This window comes from Dryobates pubescens, chromosome 21 (assembly GCF_014839835.1).
Source record: "Dryobates pubescens isolate bDryPub1 chromosome 21, bDryPub1.pri, whole genome shotgun sequence".
NCBI classification, from domain to species: Eukaryota; Metazoa; Chordata; class Aves; order Piciformes; family Picidae; genus Dryobates; species Dryobates pubescens.
Window position 1 is genome coordinate 10,392,336 of NC_071632.1, and position 18,901 is coordinate 10,411,236.

General features: G+C 65.4%; 1 protein-coding gene across 1 annotated transcript; it reads right to left on the bottom strand.

Moving 5' to 3' along the window:
• Nucleotides 1–59: 59 nt before the first annotated feature.
• On the bottom strand, nt 60–18,887 carry SLC4A2 (solute carrier family 4 member 2). The gene is made up of 24 exons (XM_054171181.1): nt 18,638–18,887; nt 17,898–17,960; nt 12,405–12,555; nt 9,238–9,412; nt 8,933–9,162; nt 8,691–8,806; nt 8,349–8,581; nt 7,565–7,701; nt 7,081–7,261; nt 6,857–6,992; nt 6,562–6,745; nt 6,347–6,461; nt 6,056–6,240; nt 5,738–5,951; nt 4,653–4,877; nt 4,296–4,444; nt 3,376–3,570; nt 3,083–3,292; nt 2,875–2,964; nt 2,466–2,632; nt 1,810–2,063; nt 1,452–1,621; nt 1,038–1,211; nt 60–679 (listed from the first exon to the last, which is right to left on the bottom strand). Exons 3-24 carry the CDS (start codon nt 12,462–12,464, stop codon nt 599–601), a joined length of 3,681 nt encoding a protein of 1,226 aa, XP_054027156.1. The 5' UTR covers nt 12,465–12,555; nt 17,898–17,960; nt 18,638–18,887; the 3' UTR covers nt 60–598.
• Between the last annotated feature and the right edge of the window lie 14 nt (nt 18,888–18,901).

An 18,901-nucleotide genomic window follows, 5' to 3' on the forward strand; every position in this document is an offset into this window, starting at 1 on the left:
GGTGCTGGGGGCGGGGGTGACCTTTACAATAAAACTGGTGAAAAGTGTTCAAAGTCCAGTCTCTTTATTGGGACAAGGCAGCAGCTGGGCCCAGCACAGGGGGACCCTCCCCTAGTCCCCCAGTCTTGCCCACGGGCCCCCCCAGGGCCAGCAGCCAGCCCTGGCAGCAGATGCAGGGGTGCTGCTGCCCAGGGGCAGGGTGCAGGAGCGCCCCCCAGCCCAGAGCGCTGGTTCTGAAGCTGATTATTGCCATTGGAATTGCTCCATTAAATAAAGGACCTGATGGCTGGGGGTGCTCGGGTGGGTCCTGGGCGTGCAGAGGGGCTGGGGCAGGGCTCACAGCTCTCCTGGCGGGTGGCTGGGGAAGGGCCTCTGCCCCGTGGCGTGGGCACAACGTGCCCGAGGGAGCCTGAAGGCTCGGCCGGACCCTGTGCGGCTGGAGGGGTGCAGGGGGGTTCCCGGCAGGGCAGGGCTGCAGCCGGCGACTCTTTGGCAGGTGTGACCCCCCCGCTAAAGGCACAGGGGGCACGGGGGAGCCTGTCCCCGTCTGGGCGGCAGCGCGGGGGCCCGGCCCGGGATGCGGGGCGCTGGCAGACGCTCACACCGGCATTGGCATCTCGTTGTACTCGTCCACACCTTCCCGCTCGTCCAGGATGGGCTCAGCCTCGGCTGCGTCCAGCTGTGGGGAGAGGGTGGGCAGCAAGGGACCCCCAGCACTACCTACCCACCCCACCCACCCAAGGCAGCCGGCACCCCCTGGGCTGGGGGACACAGGGACAAGGGACCTGCAGGCCAAGGGACCCGCAGTGATGAGTGAACCGCCAAAACAAGGGGCCCATGATGAGTGATCCACTGGGCCGAGGGACCCACCAGGACAAGGGACCGACAGAGACAAGGGATCAACAGGATGAAGGAGCCCTGGGACAAGGGACTCATGATGATGATCCACCAGGACAGGGGACCCACTGGGATGAGAGACCCACAGGACAGAGCAGGCTGAGGGGCACACGGGCACGAAGGGACCCAAAGGCACTTACACACTTCATCTCGCGGTCAGTGAAGATTCGGCTGAGCAGGCACATGCGGAGCGGCACCGTGAGGATGAGGATGAAGGGGAAGGCCAGCGAGGCCACGGTGGACATGACAGCCCAGAGCACGGCCAGGCAGCCCAGCTGCAGCCCGGTGAAGAGGTGCATGCGCAGGGTGCGGACCTGCATGGGCACGGTGTCAGTGCCAGGGGCACGCCTGTGCCAGTGCCCTGCACCCCCTCCCAGAGCAGTCCCTCTCCCAGGATATGGCGGCCCATGCCCAGGGTCTGCCTGCCCCAGGGGAGCTGCCCTATCTCCCCACAACCTCCACAAAGGCTTAGACAGTTTGTCCTTTAGGTGCCCCAGTGCCCAAAACCCCAGATGAGGGCACTGCACCCCTCCCCCAGGACCTCCTTTTTTGACCTTTTTGACATAGGAGACGTCGGGGTGGTGCTTGGGCGGCATCAGCAGCAGCTGCAGTCGCTCGTAGAACTGGATGCCGTTGAGGGAGGTGACGCCCATGTAGAGGAAGATGCCGAAGAGCACGGCCAGAGGGATCTGCCGCAGCAGGTCCCCAATGACGATGGACAGCCCTGGGCAGAGCACAGTCAGGCATGCTGCCTGGGGAGGGGCAGCCCCCCAGCCCCACTCCTCCCTGCCCAGTCAGTCCCCCACATCCCATGCCATTGGTGCCCATAGGGGCCAGGATAGTCACACCAGTATGTCCAGGGCTCAGAGCACCCCAGATGCCACCACCACAGCTCCCCAGGGCTGGACTTACCGACTAGCACAGCCACCAGCAGCCCGGTGACCCTCTGCTCCTTCACCTCCTGGATCTTGGGCTTGTCCCCAGGTGCCACGGCCTTGCTCATGACGGTGAGGGCATTGGCATGGGTGACAGAGCGCACCGTGGCTGCTGCCAGCCATGGCAGCCCAAAGAGCGCGAAGAAGCCACCCATGGCCACGATGATCAGCAGGTCGAGGTGGAAGCCAGAGCCCTTCTGCAGCATCCGCTCCTTCTTGCTGATGATCAGCCTGGCCACAAGGGCAGATCCTCAGCTTGGCACAGCTCAGTATGGCATGGTAAAGCTTGGCATGGCTCAGCGTGGCAATGCAAAGCTTGGCATAGCACAGCATGACATAGAGAATCCATAAAGGTAGGGGTTGGGAGGGACCTCTGAAGATCATTGAGTCCAGCCCCCCTGCCAAGGCAGAATCACCTAAGGCAGGTCCCACAGGAATGCATGGCACAGCTTGGCAGAGCATGGCTCAGCACAGCATAGCATGGCAATGCTCAACACGATGCAGCATTACTTGGCACAGCATGGCATGGCTCAGTGCAGCACAGTTCAGCATGGCACAGCAGCATGGCACGGCTCAGCTTGACATGGCATGGCACAACTTGGCACAGACCCCTCTGCCCCCCACTGTACTCACGTGGTGATCTGCGTCTCCATGAAGATGAGGATGAAGACAAGGACGGCCGGGAGCCCACTGGCCACCATCATCCAGACGGGGAAGGGGCTCTGCTCACCCAGGGGGTTGATGACCCAGCCCCGCTTCTCCGGAGCTGTCACTGAGAACCCGCTGGGCACGCTCAGCTTCTGCACGACAGGGCCAGAAACGCTGCGGAGGGGGCACCAGCTCTGCACCCTGTGGGGTGAGGTGGAGCACCAGGACCCACCACAGCTAAGCTCAGAGTGGGGTGAGAGACCAGGAGCTGGAGGTGGCCAATGTGGTGGCACCCATGGCAGGCACAGATGGTGCCACAGGGAGCCGAGACACTGGCAGGAGGGTTAGGGCTGGGGGGTTCCTGCCAGTAAGGGGGTGTTTGGGTGCTACCCACCTGCGTGTAGGTGTCCTGGATGCCATAGTCCACCAGCACCATGACCAGGATGGCGATGGGCACTCCGAAGTCACCGATCAGCCGCCGGATCTGGGGGGACGAGAGGGTTCAGCCCAGCCCCAGCCCCACCACCACCCAAACCCCTCCACCCCAAACTGGGCTCACCCCGGGCCCCACGCCGCCGTCCCGTCCCTCCTGCCCCACGCACCCGTCCAGGGAAGAAGCGACTGTTCTTGAACTTGCGCAGGAAGAAGGCGATGAAAAAGGTGCCAGCCATGAGCACCAGGGAGAGCAGCGCCGTGTTGGGCTGCCCAGTCACCTTGGCGGCACCGCCCTCCGCCGCGCTGCCGTTGCGCCATGCCGCGGGCCCCGTGCTGTTGTCCCGCAGGCAGCCGTGCAGGGGGTGCTCCTGGAAGATCTGAGCAGTGCCAGCCTCAGCCGGGTCCCATCTGTGCCCTCCCGCCCCACCATGACACCACAGACCCAGCCCCGCCTGCTCACCTTGGCCAGCTTGGAGAACGTCTCGTAGATGAAGATGAGGGAGATGAGAAAGGCAAAGATCTCTTGGGTGAAGCGGGAGACGAAGCGCACCAGGAAGCTGCCCTCGAAGGCCACCATGACCAGCACGATGAGGATGAGCCAGAAGCCAATCCAGACGCGCCCCACCAGGTACTCCAACTCGTTGGATGTGCAGAACTGTTAGGGCCATGCAGATAGAGGCAGACAGACAGGAGTCAGCAGTGGGGATGGCTGCAGGGCTATGGCAGAGCCCAGGCAGGTCATGGAATCATTTGGGCTGGATGAGACTTTTAAGATCATGGAGTCCAACCATGAACCCAGCACTGCCAGGGCACCACCAAACCCTGGCCCACATCTCCAGCACCACATCATCACCCACACCATCAGCACCACATCTCCACAGCTTGGAAGCCTCTCCAGGGATGGGGACTCCACCACTGTCCTGGGACAAGCCTGGACAACCCTCAAGGGACAGAAAATGTTCCTCATGTCCAACCTAAACACCCCCTGGGACAAACTGAAGACATTTCCTCTTGTCCTGTCACTGACCCCACCTGCTCCAACCTTCTTTCAGGGAGTTGGAGAGAGACAGGTCTCCCCTCAGCCTCCTTTTCTCCAGGCTGAACAACCCCAGGTCCCTCAGCTACTCCTCACCAGCCCTATTCTCCAGACCCGTTAGCAGCATTGTTGTCCTTCTCTGGAACTGCTCCAGCCCCTCAGTGTCCCTCTGACCCCAGTACTCAAGATGTGGTCTAACCAGTGCCCAGCACAAGGGGACAATCACATCTCTGCTCCTGCTGGCCACACCAATTTGATCCAAGCCAGAATGCTGGTGGCTGCCTTCACCTCCTGGGCACACACACTGGCTCATCCATTTGCCCTACAGCCCCCCAGGCTCTCACCGTGAAGAAGGCCTCCTCAAAGACCAGCAGGGGCCCTGAGAAGCCAATGACCAGCAAGGGCTGGGCACCCAGCAGGCAGAAGATGATGCCCTGCAGTGAGGTGGAGATGATCAGCTCCGACACCCCGATCAGGTCCTGTGTCTTCTCCCCTGCGGGCAGGACAGGCTCAGGCACAGCCGGCGGCATTGCCCCGGTATCGGCACCAATGGCACCGTGTGCTGGCATTTCCCTGCTGGGATGCAGGCGCGGGGTAGTGCCAGCACCCACATGTGCCATGCCCCTTGGCAACGCCCGGCCCTGGCAGCACCCCATGCAGCACCCAGCCCTGGCAGGAGCCCTTTGCTCCCCAGCACTCACCCAGCAGCCCTCCAAAGGTGATGGCCGGGGAGAGGGCAGCAAAGTAGATGAAGATGACAGCGGCGATGCACTGGGGGTCCAGCGCGTCCTTGAAGTCGCTCAGGTAGTGTGGGTAGCGCCGGCGCACATCGCGGATCAGCCCCCCGAAGGGGTGTCCCGTGCGCCGCAGAGGGTCGTCAGCGTCCTCCTCGCCCTCGCCCTCCACCACCTTCAGCTTCAGCAGCGCTGCAACCAGCACACAACAGTCAGTGAAGGGACAGCAGCACGTGTGGCACGTGCCAGGGAAAGGGGCGATGGCTTAAACTCAAAGAGGGAGACTCAGGCTGGAGAGAGGGGAGAAATCTTTGACACTGGGGTTGGTGAGAGCCCGGCCCAGGCTCCATCCCTGGAACCACCCCAGGTCAGGTTATTTGAGGCTCTGAGCAACCTGCCCTAGTTGCAGATGTCCCTGCTGACTGCAGGGGGGTGGACTCTGGAAGTGCTTTGAAGGTCACCCAGACCAGTCGGTGACTCTAGGATTTATTTCCAGTTGATCAGACTGAAGGACTTCACCTGCTGCAGCGTGAGTTGACCACCTTGCTCAGCAAGCCTAGGGTGACCCTGAGAAGGTGGTGTCCCCCAGCTTGTGAGTCCTTTCAGAACTTCACCCAGCCCAGCCAAATTTACAGTGAGGGTGGGGAGACACTGGAACAAGTTGTCCACTGAGGCTATGGATGCCCCCTCCCTGGAGGAGTTCAAGGCCGGGTTGGATGAGGCCTTGAGCAACCTGGTCTAGTGGAAGGTGTCCCTGTCCATGGCAGGGGGCTTGGAACTACATGACCTTTAAGGTCCCTTCCAATCTAAACCATTGCAAGAATCTAAGAGCTGCTCCCAGCCCAGCCCAACCAGGGGGTAGCCGAGACTGTTTTGTGTGGGGCAAAACCAGAGCTCAAGCCCCCATCCTGGCATGGCTGGGGTGTCAGACCCCCACACCCCAAACAGGTTGGCACGTGCCTCATGGCAACCTCACAGGGAATCCCCACGGGAGGGGATGAGGCTCCGCACAGCAAGACCCCACCACCAGCCAGCCCCTGCCCCACCAGCACCTTTCTCTTCAGGGGACTTGGGCTCCAGCAGCAGCCTCCGCTCCTGCTCCTCCCTCTTCTTCAGCATCTCGCGCTGGAAGTGGGCGACGCTGCGCAGCAGCTCCTCGCCCTGCACCTCGGAGGGCGGCAGGACCACGCTGCAGTCCAGGAACTCGTTGATGGCCGTCAGGAGGTCGTGGCGGTCATCGGCCAGGTAGGCAGCCTCATGGAATTGCTGGTGTGGTGAGACTGGGGTCAGGGGACGTGGCCAGAGGTACCCAGCCTGGTTGCAGTGGGGGCACGAGCACAGCAGGGGCATGGCAGGGGCACCGAGCTGACCTTGTCAGACATGAGGGTGGAGATGGAGCGCCCAATCTCATGGTAATCCATGTGGGTGCTGCTGGGGCCCAGCAGCACAAAGAGGAACCTCACTGGCACTGGCACCTCCAGCACTGACTCCAGCTCCACTGCTTCCCGCAGCCGCACGAAGGCCATGGTTGGCTGGTCCAGGAACTCCACGCAGCCTGCGGGGTACCATGGGGTGCAGGGGTCACCATGGTGTGCAAGGGCACACTGCAGGAGCCCAGCATGTGGTGCCCATTACACCCACTCCCTGCCACCCCTCCGTACCCACAAGCACCACGGTGGCCTCGGCATTGTCCGGGATCTTCTCCAGCAGCTTCAGCTCATGCTTGGACTTGGAGCGGGTGATGCCAGCCGGGGGCGTGGGGGTGAGGACCTCCCTCTGCGGGCACAGAGGCTCTGCCAGGGCCCCTCCCGAAGACGAGGAAGGGTGCCAGGCTGTGAGGAAGGCAGGGACAGGGGGACAGGGACACTGAGCTCACCTCCCGCTCCACGTCCACCCGCGTCTCGTGCTCAGCAGCCTGGCCGGCGATGAGGGGCTCGGTGACGGCCGGCTCGCTGCCCTCGCCCACGTGGTTGGTGCTGTGGTGGTGGCCGAGGAGGGAGCCCAGGCTGCCTGCCGAGATGTTGCGGGGGAAGGAGAAGTCCTTCTCGTCGCTCGGGTGGCTGTAGGACAAAGCCAGGTGGTCTGTACTGACCCCATGTCCCTGTGTGGGCCCGGAGATGGGGAGCAGGTGCCAGCTGATGGGTGCTGTGGCAGCTGCCCCCCGTGCTGACCTGTGCTTGAGCAGCAGTGCCCGCAGCACATTGGCACGGTCCTCAGCCCGGATCTGGTCGGTAATGACCATCTGTTCAACCACCTGATGGGCCACCCCTGGCAGCGTCTTCTGGTCCAGGTCAAGGAGCACAGCCCCTAGGTAAGGGATGGGGGGGTAAGGTGAGAGGGGATAGGGACCCTCCACACTGACCCACACCCCACGGTGCCAGCCCTGCCTCCCTACCGTGGGCCAGGGTCTTGCGCAGCTCCAGGAGGCTGCGGAAGGACAAGGAGGCCACGTGTGGCTTCCCCCACCGGTCTGTCTCCTCCTCCACATCCTCCTCGAACTTGATCCAGCGCGCAGTCTCCTTCCACTGCAGCTCCTGGTTCTTGTCCACCACCAGCTCGTTCAGCTCCACAAACACCTGTGGCACGGTACAGCATGGTAAGCACTGGCACAGCATGGTTGGCACTGACATGGCATGGTCAGTGCCTGCATGGAATGGTCAGCGCTGCCATGACAGGGACCCCCCTACTGTGATGGGGGCACATGCAGGCAGTCGCCCTCCATGAAGCCCACCCAGCCACTCACCCTGGTCCTGTGCCACACTCCAGCACCAGGACTCTCATCTCTACCACCCAGTCTGAGTCAGGACCTCTAGTCCTGCCCAGCTCCGGCTTGGCACCAGGACTCCCAGCCCTGCCACCCCCAGTGCCAATCTCCCCACCTCATGGGGCTGCCGGTCCTGCTTGCGCTGCCGGGTGCTGGGCTCCTTGTGGTCCTTGCTGACGTGTACCACCTGTGCCTTGGCACTCTTCCGCACCAGGTGCCGGCGCACTCCTGGCACATCCTCAAAGCGGTGACCTGACAGAGACAGAGGGGACAGCAATGGAGGTGTCCTGGCACCTGTCAGCCATTGGCTGGCAGCCTGCCCAGGGCACCTGGTCAGCTGAGGCTTGGCAAGGACCATCACAGCGCTGAGGCCTGTAAGCATGGCATGGTGGCACTTGGTAGGGGATGGGATCTGGGGCACCAGGGGGTTGCCCAGTCACAGCTTTTCTGTTGCCAACAGTGATGAGCAGAAGCTGAGGGGACTCCTTAGGATGGTGGCTCCTCACACTGGGGCCACCTGCGTGCCCAGTGCCAGGACTGTGTGTGCCCATTGGCACCCAGGCTCTGCTGCAGGAAGCTCCCTGTGGCGCCAGGGGGCAAAATCTTCCCCCACTGCCCTGGGAGTCCCTGAGCTGCCATTTGCCAGCACCCAGGGGAGGCACAACTGCTAATGCCAGCTCCTGTCACTCTGGCATCAGCTCCTGACTGTGCTCCATGTGGGCACAGCTCATCCCTGGCACCATAATAACAGGTCCCCTGTGCCATACTCAGTGCCTGCAGCATGGCTGGACTCCACGCCCAACCCATAGAGCAACCTAGCACTGCCAGACCCACTGGCCCTGGCACATGGCTCAGCTGCTGACAAAATGGCAGCCAGGCATGGGGTGCCCCCTACTCACTCTTCATGTAGTCCAGGTCAGCGGATGCCAGCGTCTGCGCCTCTGACTCGTCCGTTGGCATCTTCTGGTAGCGCTCCTGCTCTGCGCCAGTCATGCTGCCGATGCGCCGCCGCTCATGCAGGTTGTAGCTGCGGTGCCCTGGCTGCGACGCCTTGGGCACGGGCCGGCTGGGGGACCCAGCATCGCCAGCGGCGCCCACTCGCCCCGCCGAGGACCCCTCCTCTGCATCAGGGCTGGGGGGCAAAAGCCCTCCTCAGAGCCAAGTCCCTGTAGAGGGAGTCCCAGGCCCCCAGACCTGTGCCAGCCTCAGCTGAGCCCGGGCACTGCCCGGCCCCCACTCACCTGCCTGCCCGGGGGGATGTGGACACCCGGGGATCTGGGGGGCAGATGGGCAGTGCTGGGGCTGTCACCGGCTCCTCCGGCCGCCGCTCGGGCACCTCATCCTCCTGCAGAAAGAACTGCAGGGGGGAACGGTTGGCACCAGCTGCTGCTGAGCTGCGTGCCCCCTGCTGAGGTGCCACTGGTTACAGTACCTCAGCCATGCCCAGGGCAGGGGGCACAGCCACGCCCAGCCCTGCCCTCACCTGCACAGCCTCAGGCGGCCGCAGCTCCTCAGCCGAGGGCTCAGGCTCAGTGTCACCAGCCTCATCCTCATCCTCTTCAGCCTCCTCGATGGTGGGGGTCTCGCCCGGCACCGAGGCGCGGCGTGGCTTCTTCTTGCCCTTCTTTGGCACTCCCCCCTTCTTGCGGCGGGCATCAGGGGGCAGGTGGGTGGACAGCGGGTGGTGGATGTGGTGGGATGACTGGCGGTGGTCTGCGGGGGATAGGGCAAATTGGCACCCTGGTGGCACCTGCCTGGTGCCAGCCCGGTGCCCGGTGCCCAGCTCACACTCGAAGTCCTCCTCGCCGTAGCTGCGCCCGGCCTCCTCGGCGCTGCGGTTGCGGGGGTGAGCGTCGCTCAGGATCTCCTCAAACCGCTCCACGCCCAGTGCCTTGTTCAGGTCCTTCTCCTCCTCTTCCTCCCCAAACGGGGGCGAGACAGCACCTGGCACCTCCTGCTCAGGCTGTGGGATGGCAGTGGGGCTGAGTGAGCACCTCTTACCGCTGGCACCACCAGCACCACTGTGTCACCGGCCCCCAGCGCACAGCCCTGCAGGATGGGTGCCCAGGATGGTAGCTCTCTGGGATCACCAACTGCCCCGCACCCACGGGATGTGCCCACCTCACTGCACCCTGAGATGGTGCCCGTCCAGAGCACCCTGTGCGCTCAGCTTCTCCTGCATGGACACGGGCACCCCTGTGTCCACTCTCAGGGCAGCCCCCATTTGGAATCCCCAGTGCCATGCTGCAGTACTAAGCTCACCCTGTGTACCCCCAGCACCCCAATACCATACCCTGGTGCTGTGCCCTGCTGTGCACCCCCAGTGTACCCAGTGCACTCCTGTGCCCTCCTATGTTCCCCTAGCACTCCCAGTGCCATACCCTAGCATCCCCAAGCTCCTCTCCCCAGCCAGCCCAGCCCCAGTACTCCCAGTGCCATGCCCTGGTGCTGTAACCCCACCACACACCCCCAGCCCTGACCCCATCCCAGTGCTGCTGGTGGGTACTGGCAGAGTCCTGGGATAGGGAGAGGTGGGGAGGGGGTGCTGCGGGTGCAGGAGGGCTGAAGGGGTGCGGGGCGGGGGGGGGGAGGGGAGGGAGGGTCCCGGGGAGGTGAGGGGTGAGGGGTGCGGGGTGGCTGAGGGGATCCGGGGGGTGCCGGGGTCCGGGGGTCGGGGGGGGTGCGGGGTGCGCGTCCCCGCCCCGGCCCTACCTGAGTCATGGCGGAGCCGCGCTCCCGCCGCAGCTCCCGCAGCGCTTTATCGGCCCGGCTGGGCTGGGGGGGCTGGGGAGGGGGGGCGGGGGGCGGCGGCTCATTCCCGGCCTCGCCAAATATTGACGGAGCCGCCCCGCGCCCGCCTCAAGGTGACAGCGGCCGCAGAGGGCACCGGCTGCGGGCACCGGCTGCGGGCACCGGGATGTTGCACTCCACCCTTCCTCCAACCCCGCCGAGCTCTGACTCCCCCGGGAACGGAACGGACCGACCCGCAGGTAATGCACGGACCTCCCCCCCGGGTAATGCACAAACCTCGGGAACGCACCGACCCCCTCCTGGCAATGCACGCCCCCCACTCCGCCCCTTTCCCCCCCCCTCGGTAACGCACCGCCTCTGGGAATGCACCGAACCCTCCCCCACCACCGACAACCCCCCTGCCCCGAGCCCCCCAGCAATGCATGGACCCTCCCCCGGCACCGCACCGACTCCAGGAATGCACCGACCTCTCCTGGAATGCACCGACCCCGGTAACACACCGGCCCCCCGGCAATGCACCGACCCCGGTAACACACCGGCCCCCCGGCAATGCACCGACCCCTCCCCGGCCGAGCTCCCCGGCCGTCCCCCGGCAATGCACGGACCCTCTAGTGCTGCAGAGCCCCCCCAGCAAATACCTCCCCACCCCCTCACCCCCGGGCTCCACGATGCACCGGGAATGCACCGGCAGCCCCTCCTCCCCCGGTGCTGCACGGGTCAGGTCGGGTCACCCTCCCTCCGGTAATGTTCCAACCTCCCCGGTAACGTGCGGCTCCCCCCCGGTAAGGTGCCCCCCCGCCCCGTAAGTGGATAACTTTGCCAGCCCCCGCCAGCGCTCCCCCGATCCCCTCGAAGCGCTCAGCCCTGGGGGGGACAGTCCCTGCCCTGCCCCAGATACCAGCAGTCACACCCCCGGACCGAGCAGGTTGACAACCCCTGGCGTGGGGGCACTGGAATGATGATGCCAGATGTGGCTGGGGAAACCCGGGGGGGTGAAAAGGGGCACCCTGGGCACAGGGGTGCTAGGTTCTGCCTGCCAGGACACCCCAAGGCAGTGGTGATGGGTGTTGCCACCCCACTGGGGATAGCCTGGCACTCTGAGTTAGTGCCTAGACAGGGGTTGTGTCAAGAGTGCCAAGCCTGCAGCTCTCCCAACCTGGCATATCCCAGCCCAACTGGCATGTTCTGGGCAGAGCCATGGTTCCCTGTCCCCATCACGGTGACCCCAAAGCCATGCCTGAGACGGGGGGACAGGGGACAGCGGACCCTTGCTGTGCCATTGTGCCCATCACACCCACTGCCCTGGCATCAAAGCCACAATGGCAGCATGATGCCACAGCTTCTGCCTGCAGTCCTCTGCCATGGCCCCTCCATTGGCTCAGGACCCCCTTCAGACACCCCATGCCCCCTGCCAGAGTCCTCATAGCCCCACAAACCCACAAGGCTCCATCCAGCCCTGGCAGTGCCTAGAGAGGCAGCACCCAGCAGCTGCCAACATCCTTATCCTGACCCCAGGATCTTCCCAGCCCCAAAATTACCTTGGACCCCGCACCTGCAGCCCACACCATCCCTGTGCCACATGTCCCTGCCCTACTCCTCTGGTGCTCACACACTGACCCTGCCTGTGGTGATGCCTGGGACCCCCTCTGAACCCTCATCCCCAGCCCAGTGTAACCAAGTGCCCACATCCCCACGTGTGCCAGGGCCTGGAGCACCCTGCCAAGGGTCAGCAGGGCTGAGCTATTCCCAGCACCATCCCTGAGCAATGTCCCCATGTCCCAGCATGCCCCGGCACGTTCCTGTGGCACCACTGGGCACAGCTGCGGCCCGAGTGGGCACTGTGTCCCTGGCACAAGGCACCCGCCACCCTGGGGAGGCCACAGCTCACCCAGCTGTCCAAGAGGAAATCCATGGCTGGCAAAACTGCCAGGAAGGGGCCACACACCCCGGTCACGTGCCACAGCAGCTTGCCCAACGGCGCCGGGCAACCACGCAGCACAAAGGGTTAATCATTAACTGCTCCTGGGACCCACCGCGGGCTGGCACCGCTGGCACCCACCACGAGTGGCACTGGCAGAGCCGGCAGCCCCGGCCCAACAAGCCCCAGTGCGGCACGGCGGGACAGCTGTGCCACAGCACCCCTTGCCCACCATGCCCGCCCCCCCCCCTCCCCCGGGCTGCCATGCCGCTGTTGTGGCACTTACGCTCTGGAAGGCCGAGGAGACAATGTGGTGGATCTCAGAGGACACCGGGCAGCGAGCCATGGTGCTGGCACTGGCACGGTGTGCGGGCACGGCCGGCTTAGCCCTTCTCCTTCTCGCGGGGGCTCAGGGGACGCTCTCGGGGCTGCATAACCTGCGGGGGGAGAGAGGGGTGGGGGGCTTAGGGGGCACGGCCGGGGCTCCGTGTTGCCAGCGGCTGTCCCTGTCCGCAGGGTGCCACCGCGTCTGCCCCTCCTCGGCCGGCTCCGGGCTGGTTTGTCTTGGCAGGCAGAGTGCGTGGGAGAGCCACGGCCAAGACAAACGCCAGGAGGGGAGCGGAGCCGGGATGGCGGGAGGGGGCCCAGACCCCCCATCGGGACTCCGGGCACGGTGCCCGACCCCACAGACAAGAGCCAAACCCTGCAGCGCTGTGGCACAGAGTGACCCCCAGATGCAAGCCCCGGTGACCAGCGGCACCAAACCTCCGTCCCATTGCCCCAAACTTGCCCACTCGCTATTTCCACTCCACACTTGCCCCTTGGCAGCTCTGCGGGCACCCAGATGACCCCTCCGGCACCGGTGTGCTGCGTTTATTGCCACAGGATGTGGCTCCACGTGACAGTGGGGACCGAGGGGAGGGGAGGGTGGTGACGGATGACTGCGTCTCACATGGGTGCCACACCACCACCGGCATCGTCACCATCACCCACCATGGGCCGTGGTGGGGCACGAGGAGCCGCAGCCCCAGCAGATGCCAAAGCTGTGCCTTCTTGTGCCCCACCACAGCCACCGGACTGACCCTTGGCACTACCCAACTCCAGCTGCTCCCTAATCCCTGCTGCCATCCGGCACATCCACATTCCAGCCACGGATTAGCCGGCTCTCCTGCAGTGCCCACCGAGCCAAATCTGTCCTCCTAACTCATGATGGGACCTCCCCAACCTATGGCACCCTATAGTGCCATGAGAAGGGGGCTGGCACAGCTCCAGTCTCACCAGTGTGAGACACGGGGGTGGGAACTGGGGGAGGGGGAACAAGTTGGCTACTCTGCTCCCACACCCCGAATGGTGCCAGGACCCCCCAGATGGATCCAAGACCCCCAAATGGAGCTGGGACCCCCGATCTGGGTGACAAGCTGGATGCTGAGGGGTCTTCACTGCTGCATCTCCCTGAACCCTGAGAACTGGGACCAGTACGTGAAGAGTGGAGAGTACCCAGTGCCAGTCGGAGCTGCTGCTAGGAGTGGAAGGCACTGAGGCACTGGGCAGAGCCCACTGGGATGGTGTTGAGTGACCAGCTGGGCACAGCCAGCACCATCCTAGTGCCTGCTTGTGTCACACAGGACCGTGTCCCAGTCCCACCCATGGCAGGGACATGGTGCTGAGCCACCACAGTCATGGGTGCCAGGGCTCCAGTGTGGGATGGCGCCCGCTGCTCCGGGCACTAAGCAGCTTTTGGGGCTTAATCCCGGGATTAGAGCCGGGAACACATCAGGGATTGTTCTCAAGAAGCGCCAGGCTCTCACTGGCTCTCCCCGAGAGACCACGGGGACCTGGCAACATGATGCTAGGGCGGTTGAGCCAACGGTGCCAGGCCTGGCCATGCAGGGGACAGGCAACGCCTGGGTGCCAGTGGCCTGACCCCGTGGAAAGGGTGAGTGCAGCCGGGGGGGATGGGGACACTTCTGCTTTCCGTGGTGGAGGCTGAGTCAGCAGGCAGGCATGACCGGGGACGGCTCAGTGGCTCATGCCAGCCCTGCAGCAGAGCCCAGAGCCAGACAATGCCAGGAGCTGGGCACTGCACCGGGTCAATGCCTGCCTGTCCCACGGCTGATGCTGCTTCCCCGGGAAGCTCTGACACTAGAGCCAGGACGCCTCGTGGCCGTGGGGTGCCCCACTGCAGCTCTGCCAGTGCTCAGCACTGTACCACGAACACCACATAGCTTCAGGCACTGGCACACTCATAGTGCCGCCATTGCGGCCAGGCAGGGTTGTGGTGCCACCACCATGCCCAGCCACAGGGCAAGAGGGTCAGGGCCACGTGCTGGGGCTGTGCCACGGGGGCCACGCCAGCAGGTGGGCTGGGGTGGTGGCGGTGCCAATGCCAGCCCCGCTGTGCCGGTTGGCCGGTGCAACACAATGGCCCCTTGTGCAGGGGAGGAGGCAGCCGCGATAAGCGGGGCAGGGCCGCCGATACGGGCACGGGCTGCCAGCGCCGCGCCGATAATTACCGGCTGGCTCCGATCCGCGCCAGCCGGCTCGGCGGCTGCCCGCTCGCATTCCTGGGACGGGTCCCGGCCTGCCCGCCTGATCCGCCAGGGGATTAGAGAGCCCGCGCCCACGCCCCGTGCCATGGGGCTGCCCACAGGGCCCCGGGCCCCCAGAACCACCACCAGCACCCACGGGTACCACATGATGGGGCAAGGGGGGAAGCAAGGGATTGCCCGGCCTGAGCAGCTTGTCCACACCGAGGTGTCCCCATCCACATCGAGGTGTCCCCAGTCTACACTGGGGTACCCCTGCCTGCAGCACAGACCCAGAAGCCCACAACAGGGACAAGTTGGGCAGCCCTGGGGCTACCCAAAGCCACCCCATTGCCCTGTGCCAGTGCCAACGGCAGCATTGTACCTCCTCACACCATGTCACCCAGGATGAGAACAGTGCTGGGAGCAGGTTCTTGATGTGGCATCACCCCCACACACACGTGCCATGTTTGTGCCCACACCAATGACAGTGACCACTGTGCCACAGCTGTGCAGGGGCTGGCACCACATCTGCAGCCCTGGTGCGCGCTGACACAGTAAGCAACATGTCCCTCACCATGCCACTAGGAACCTCTTGTGCTAGGTAAAACCAGAGCAGGGTGAGCCTGCCACAGGTCAGGCTGTGCCCGTTGCTCTGGGCAGGATGGGCTCCCCCAGTTGCCGCTAGCTGCCATCGGGAGCCCAGCCACAGATGTGGTCCAGACCTCCTCACCCGGCTCCCCCAGACCCATGGCACCAGGGCAGAGGGCAGGAGAGCCCTGTCGCAGCAGGGACTGCCTGGAACCCTGGGCACTATCCAGCCAGCGGCGAGGAGAGGGCGATGTAGCACAGCGTTGGCCTGGGCACCACAAATCACGGGGAGCATCGGCACCGGTCATGGGGAGCACCGGGTACTGCCCTGGCAGAGCAGCCCCGGCAGTGCCCCGAGGCTGCCCTGGCATTACTGCCCACGGGCAGCACCGGGGGCAGAGCTGCTCCCGCCCCCCTGTGCCCGGGCTATGTCACAACACCGGGCAGCTCGGGAACGCACCAGCACCAGGAGCCCCCGCGCCCCAAAACGGAGACAGTGCCATGGTCTTGTGTCCTGCCCACCCCCGCAGTCCCACGGCCCGGCTCACCTGGTTCCTCCGAGACCCCCCTGGAGGTGCGGCCGCCCCAAGCCCCCCCTGGCAGAAGGGATGTCGCAGCGCCCCCACGGCCGCGGCCGGACAGGGGCCCCCAACCCGGCAGAACTTTTCCGGACGCTGCAACTTGAGAAGCTACCGAAAATGAGAAGCTACCGAAAATGTGTTCCCTCCTCCCCCGGCTGCCTCAGAACCTCCGGATCCGGGGCATGAACCACCCGTCCCCACGCCCGTGCTTGTGTCTCCACGCCCGTGCCAGCGCCACCACCGCATCTGGGGACCTGCCTTGGGGCAGGGGGGCAGCGGACAGGGGCTGCCCAGCCTGTGACCCAGCCGTGTCATCCCTCCTGCCACGACTGAGGGGTCACTGCCACCCACTGTCACCCCCCATCACCACTGCCATGGCTGCCAGGTCCCTGCCACCCACCACCACAGCCACCTCAGCCCAGCCTTGCAGGGGGCAGCACCCTCCGTGCAGCACCAGACCTCGTGTGGTACTGCACTCCCTATACAGCACTGGCAACCCCCCATGTGGCATGGGATCCCCACCTCAGCTGGCACTCCCTGCTGCTGTCCCCAGCCTAGCGCTGGTGTGGGCACTGGCACAGCCACCTCCCCTACTAACCCACTGCCCCAGTGCCATGATGCCAGGCACCATGTGCCACACCAGTGACATGCACCAGCGCTGACCCCTGGCAGCTGCCATAGGAGGGTCACGCCTGTGGGCATAGCCCCCACCCCCAGCTCACCCACAGCTTGGCTGGGGGCCAGCCACTTACCCCCCACCCACAGCAAGGATGTATGAACCCAGCGGTGCCATTCCCCATGCCCAGCACACAGCTGTGCCCCACTCACCCCATCACCCACCGACCCAGTGAAGCTGCAGCTTCCCACGGAGGCTGCCGGGCACCTGGCGGCTGGCACGTGTCCTCAGGGTGGCACCTTGCCCTGGTGGGCAACGGCGCAGGGCCGGAGTGTAGCCAGGGGCAGCAGGCAGCCGTTCTCTGCCCCTCTGTGCCACGCGCTGCTGCTGGCCGGCCGCCGGGCAGAGCTTTTATAGTGGCGCGGAAGGAAAAACCTCGGCAGCGGCAGCGCAAGGCTTTGTTTGGGTGAGCCGGCACCGGGCACTTCATCCAAACACCGCCGCGCTGCCAAGTCCCGCAGCGGCTCTGCGGGCAGCCCCACCTCTGCCCCGTGGCTCCTGCTGGGCACGGGGGCAGCCAGCGACTGGCAAATGCCAACGGAAAGGCCTCATGGAGCTGAGGGGGGACATGGCAGAGAGGCAGAAGGGCATTTTGTGGGTGCTGTGGGGCAGGGACCAGGGAGGAACTCCCCTGCTGACGGCCTTGGCACCACTGTCAGGTCCCAGGGCACTCAGCCCAGTCCCTGTGGCCAGCGGGTCCCCTCTAATGACAGGGTTGAGCTTGTGGGGGACATGCCGTGGATGGCAGCCAGAGTCCCCCACCCCACAGGACATTGCAGAGGATGGGGTGGGGGAGGGGAGCAGGAGAACCTGAGATGGATAAGACGGGGGCCCCTCCTGCCCCCTGCTTGTCCCCTGCAACGCCCCTGCCCGCAGGACGGAAGCAGTGCCCATGGGGAGCCATAGCCATCAGTGCCAGGAGGGTTGTTAGGCCAATCAATCTGGCGCTCGTGGCAGCCCTTGAAGTGGAGCAGTGACCCTGAAGGGTCCTGCAGCCCATGCCCGCAGCTGCCACACAGAGAGGGGGAGGGCACAGATCCCTTCCCAGGGACCCACCCCCAGGGCCGTGGGAGCCCACACCAGTGGGCGAGTGGGAGAGCGGCTGGGGCTGGAGCCGTGCCCAGGGTTGCTCAACCCCTTGGCAGCATTTCGCAAGCAGGCAGAGCCGCTCACCACCCAGCGCGGCACATGGCGGCTGTTGGTAGGCACACGGTGCCAGGAGAGCACCAACCGCAGGGCACCGATGGGGACACGCTGGGATGGGGCAGAGCCCCACGTCGCTCCCTCTGCCCTGGCCACTGTGCCGGTGGGAATGGGGTAGTTGTGTGCCCTGACATGGTGGCACACACCGGTGCTGTGCCCCAGTGCCAGTCTCCAGTGCTGACACCCAGTGTCCCATTTCTCACCTGCCGAGGGTCGCGGGTGGGCTCAGGAGCTGGGCAGGCAGCGCATGGATTGTCCTCGAGTTGCTGGGGGACAAAACCACACCGAGGGGTGAAGCCTACCGGTAGCAACCGGCATCCCCGAAGCCGGAAACGGTGCCAGGGCCGCCCGGGCATTCTCACACCGGATCCGGCCCCGGGAAACGTCGAGGTGTCAAGTCCCGGTGGGCACAGCTGGGGATGGGTGGGCGGGAGGAGGGTATGGGGGGCTGCCAGCAGCCGGGTATGCTGCTCCCAATGCGGGCAAAGGAGCAGAGGGACCCCGAAGTCTGTTCTGGAGCCCCATGGATCCCTGCTGAGGAACCCTGGGACACAGCCCGGGCTCCTCCCGTCCCGCGGCGGGGCCCGAGGTGGCAGAGCGGGGAAGCGGGGCTGGTCCAGAAGCCGGTGCCTCGGGAGGAGCCTCAGGGCCGGTGCAGCGCCCCGGGCGGGTGCCATCCAGCAGCGGGGGTGGGGTGGGACCGGGACCGGCGCTGCCATGAACGGACGGGACGAGACGAGAGCAACGGGAGCGCTGGCAGGGGGATCGAGGCGGGCACCGGGATCAGCGGGAAGGGCACAGCGGGGAAGGAAGGGAGACAGCAGGGAGGGAACGGGGTGACAGCGGGGAGGGAAAGTGGGGACAGCACCGGGACCGGACCGGATCGGATCGGCACCGGCCGAGCCCTGCCACACCCCGCCAGCGGAGAGTCCCGACCGCTTACCGGAGAGTCCCGCCGAGCCGGGCGGGTCTGCGCGGTCCCGCGGGGCGGAGCGGCGGCGGCAGCGGGAGCGCGCTGGGGCGGAGTGGGGTGGGGCGGTACCGGGAGGCTCCAGACCGCACCCAGCAGCGTCCCGGGCAGGCTTTGTCACTGTCCCCTCGCTGCCCCGTCAGGGGACCCTACCGTGGCCCGTCCCCGTGCTGCCGAGCCGCAGGGCGGAGAGGGCAGCCCCGGGACTCGAACCCGGAACCGGAGGGCGGGGAGGGC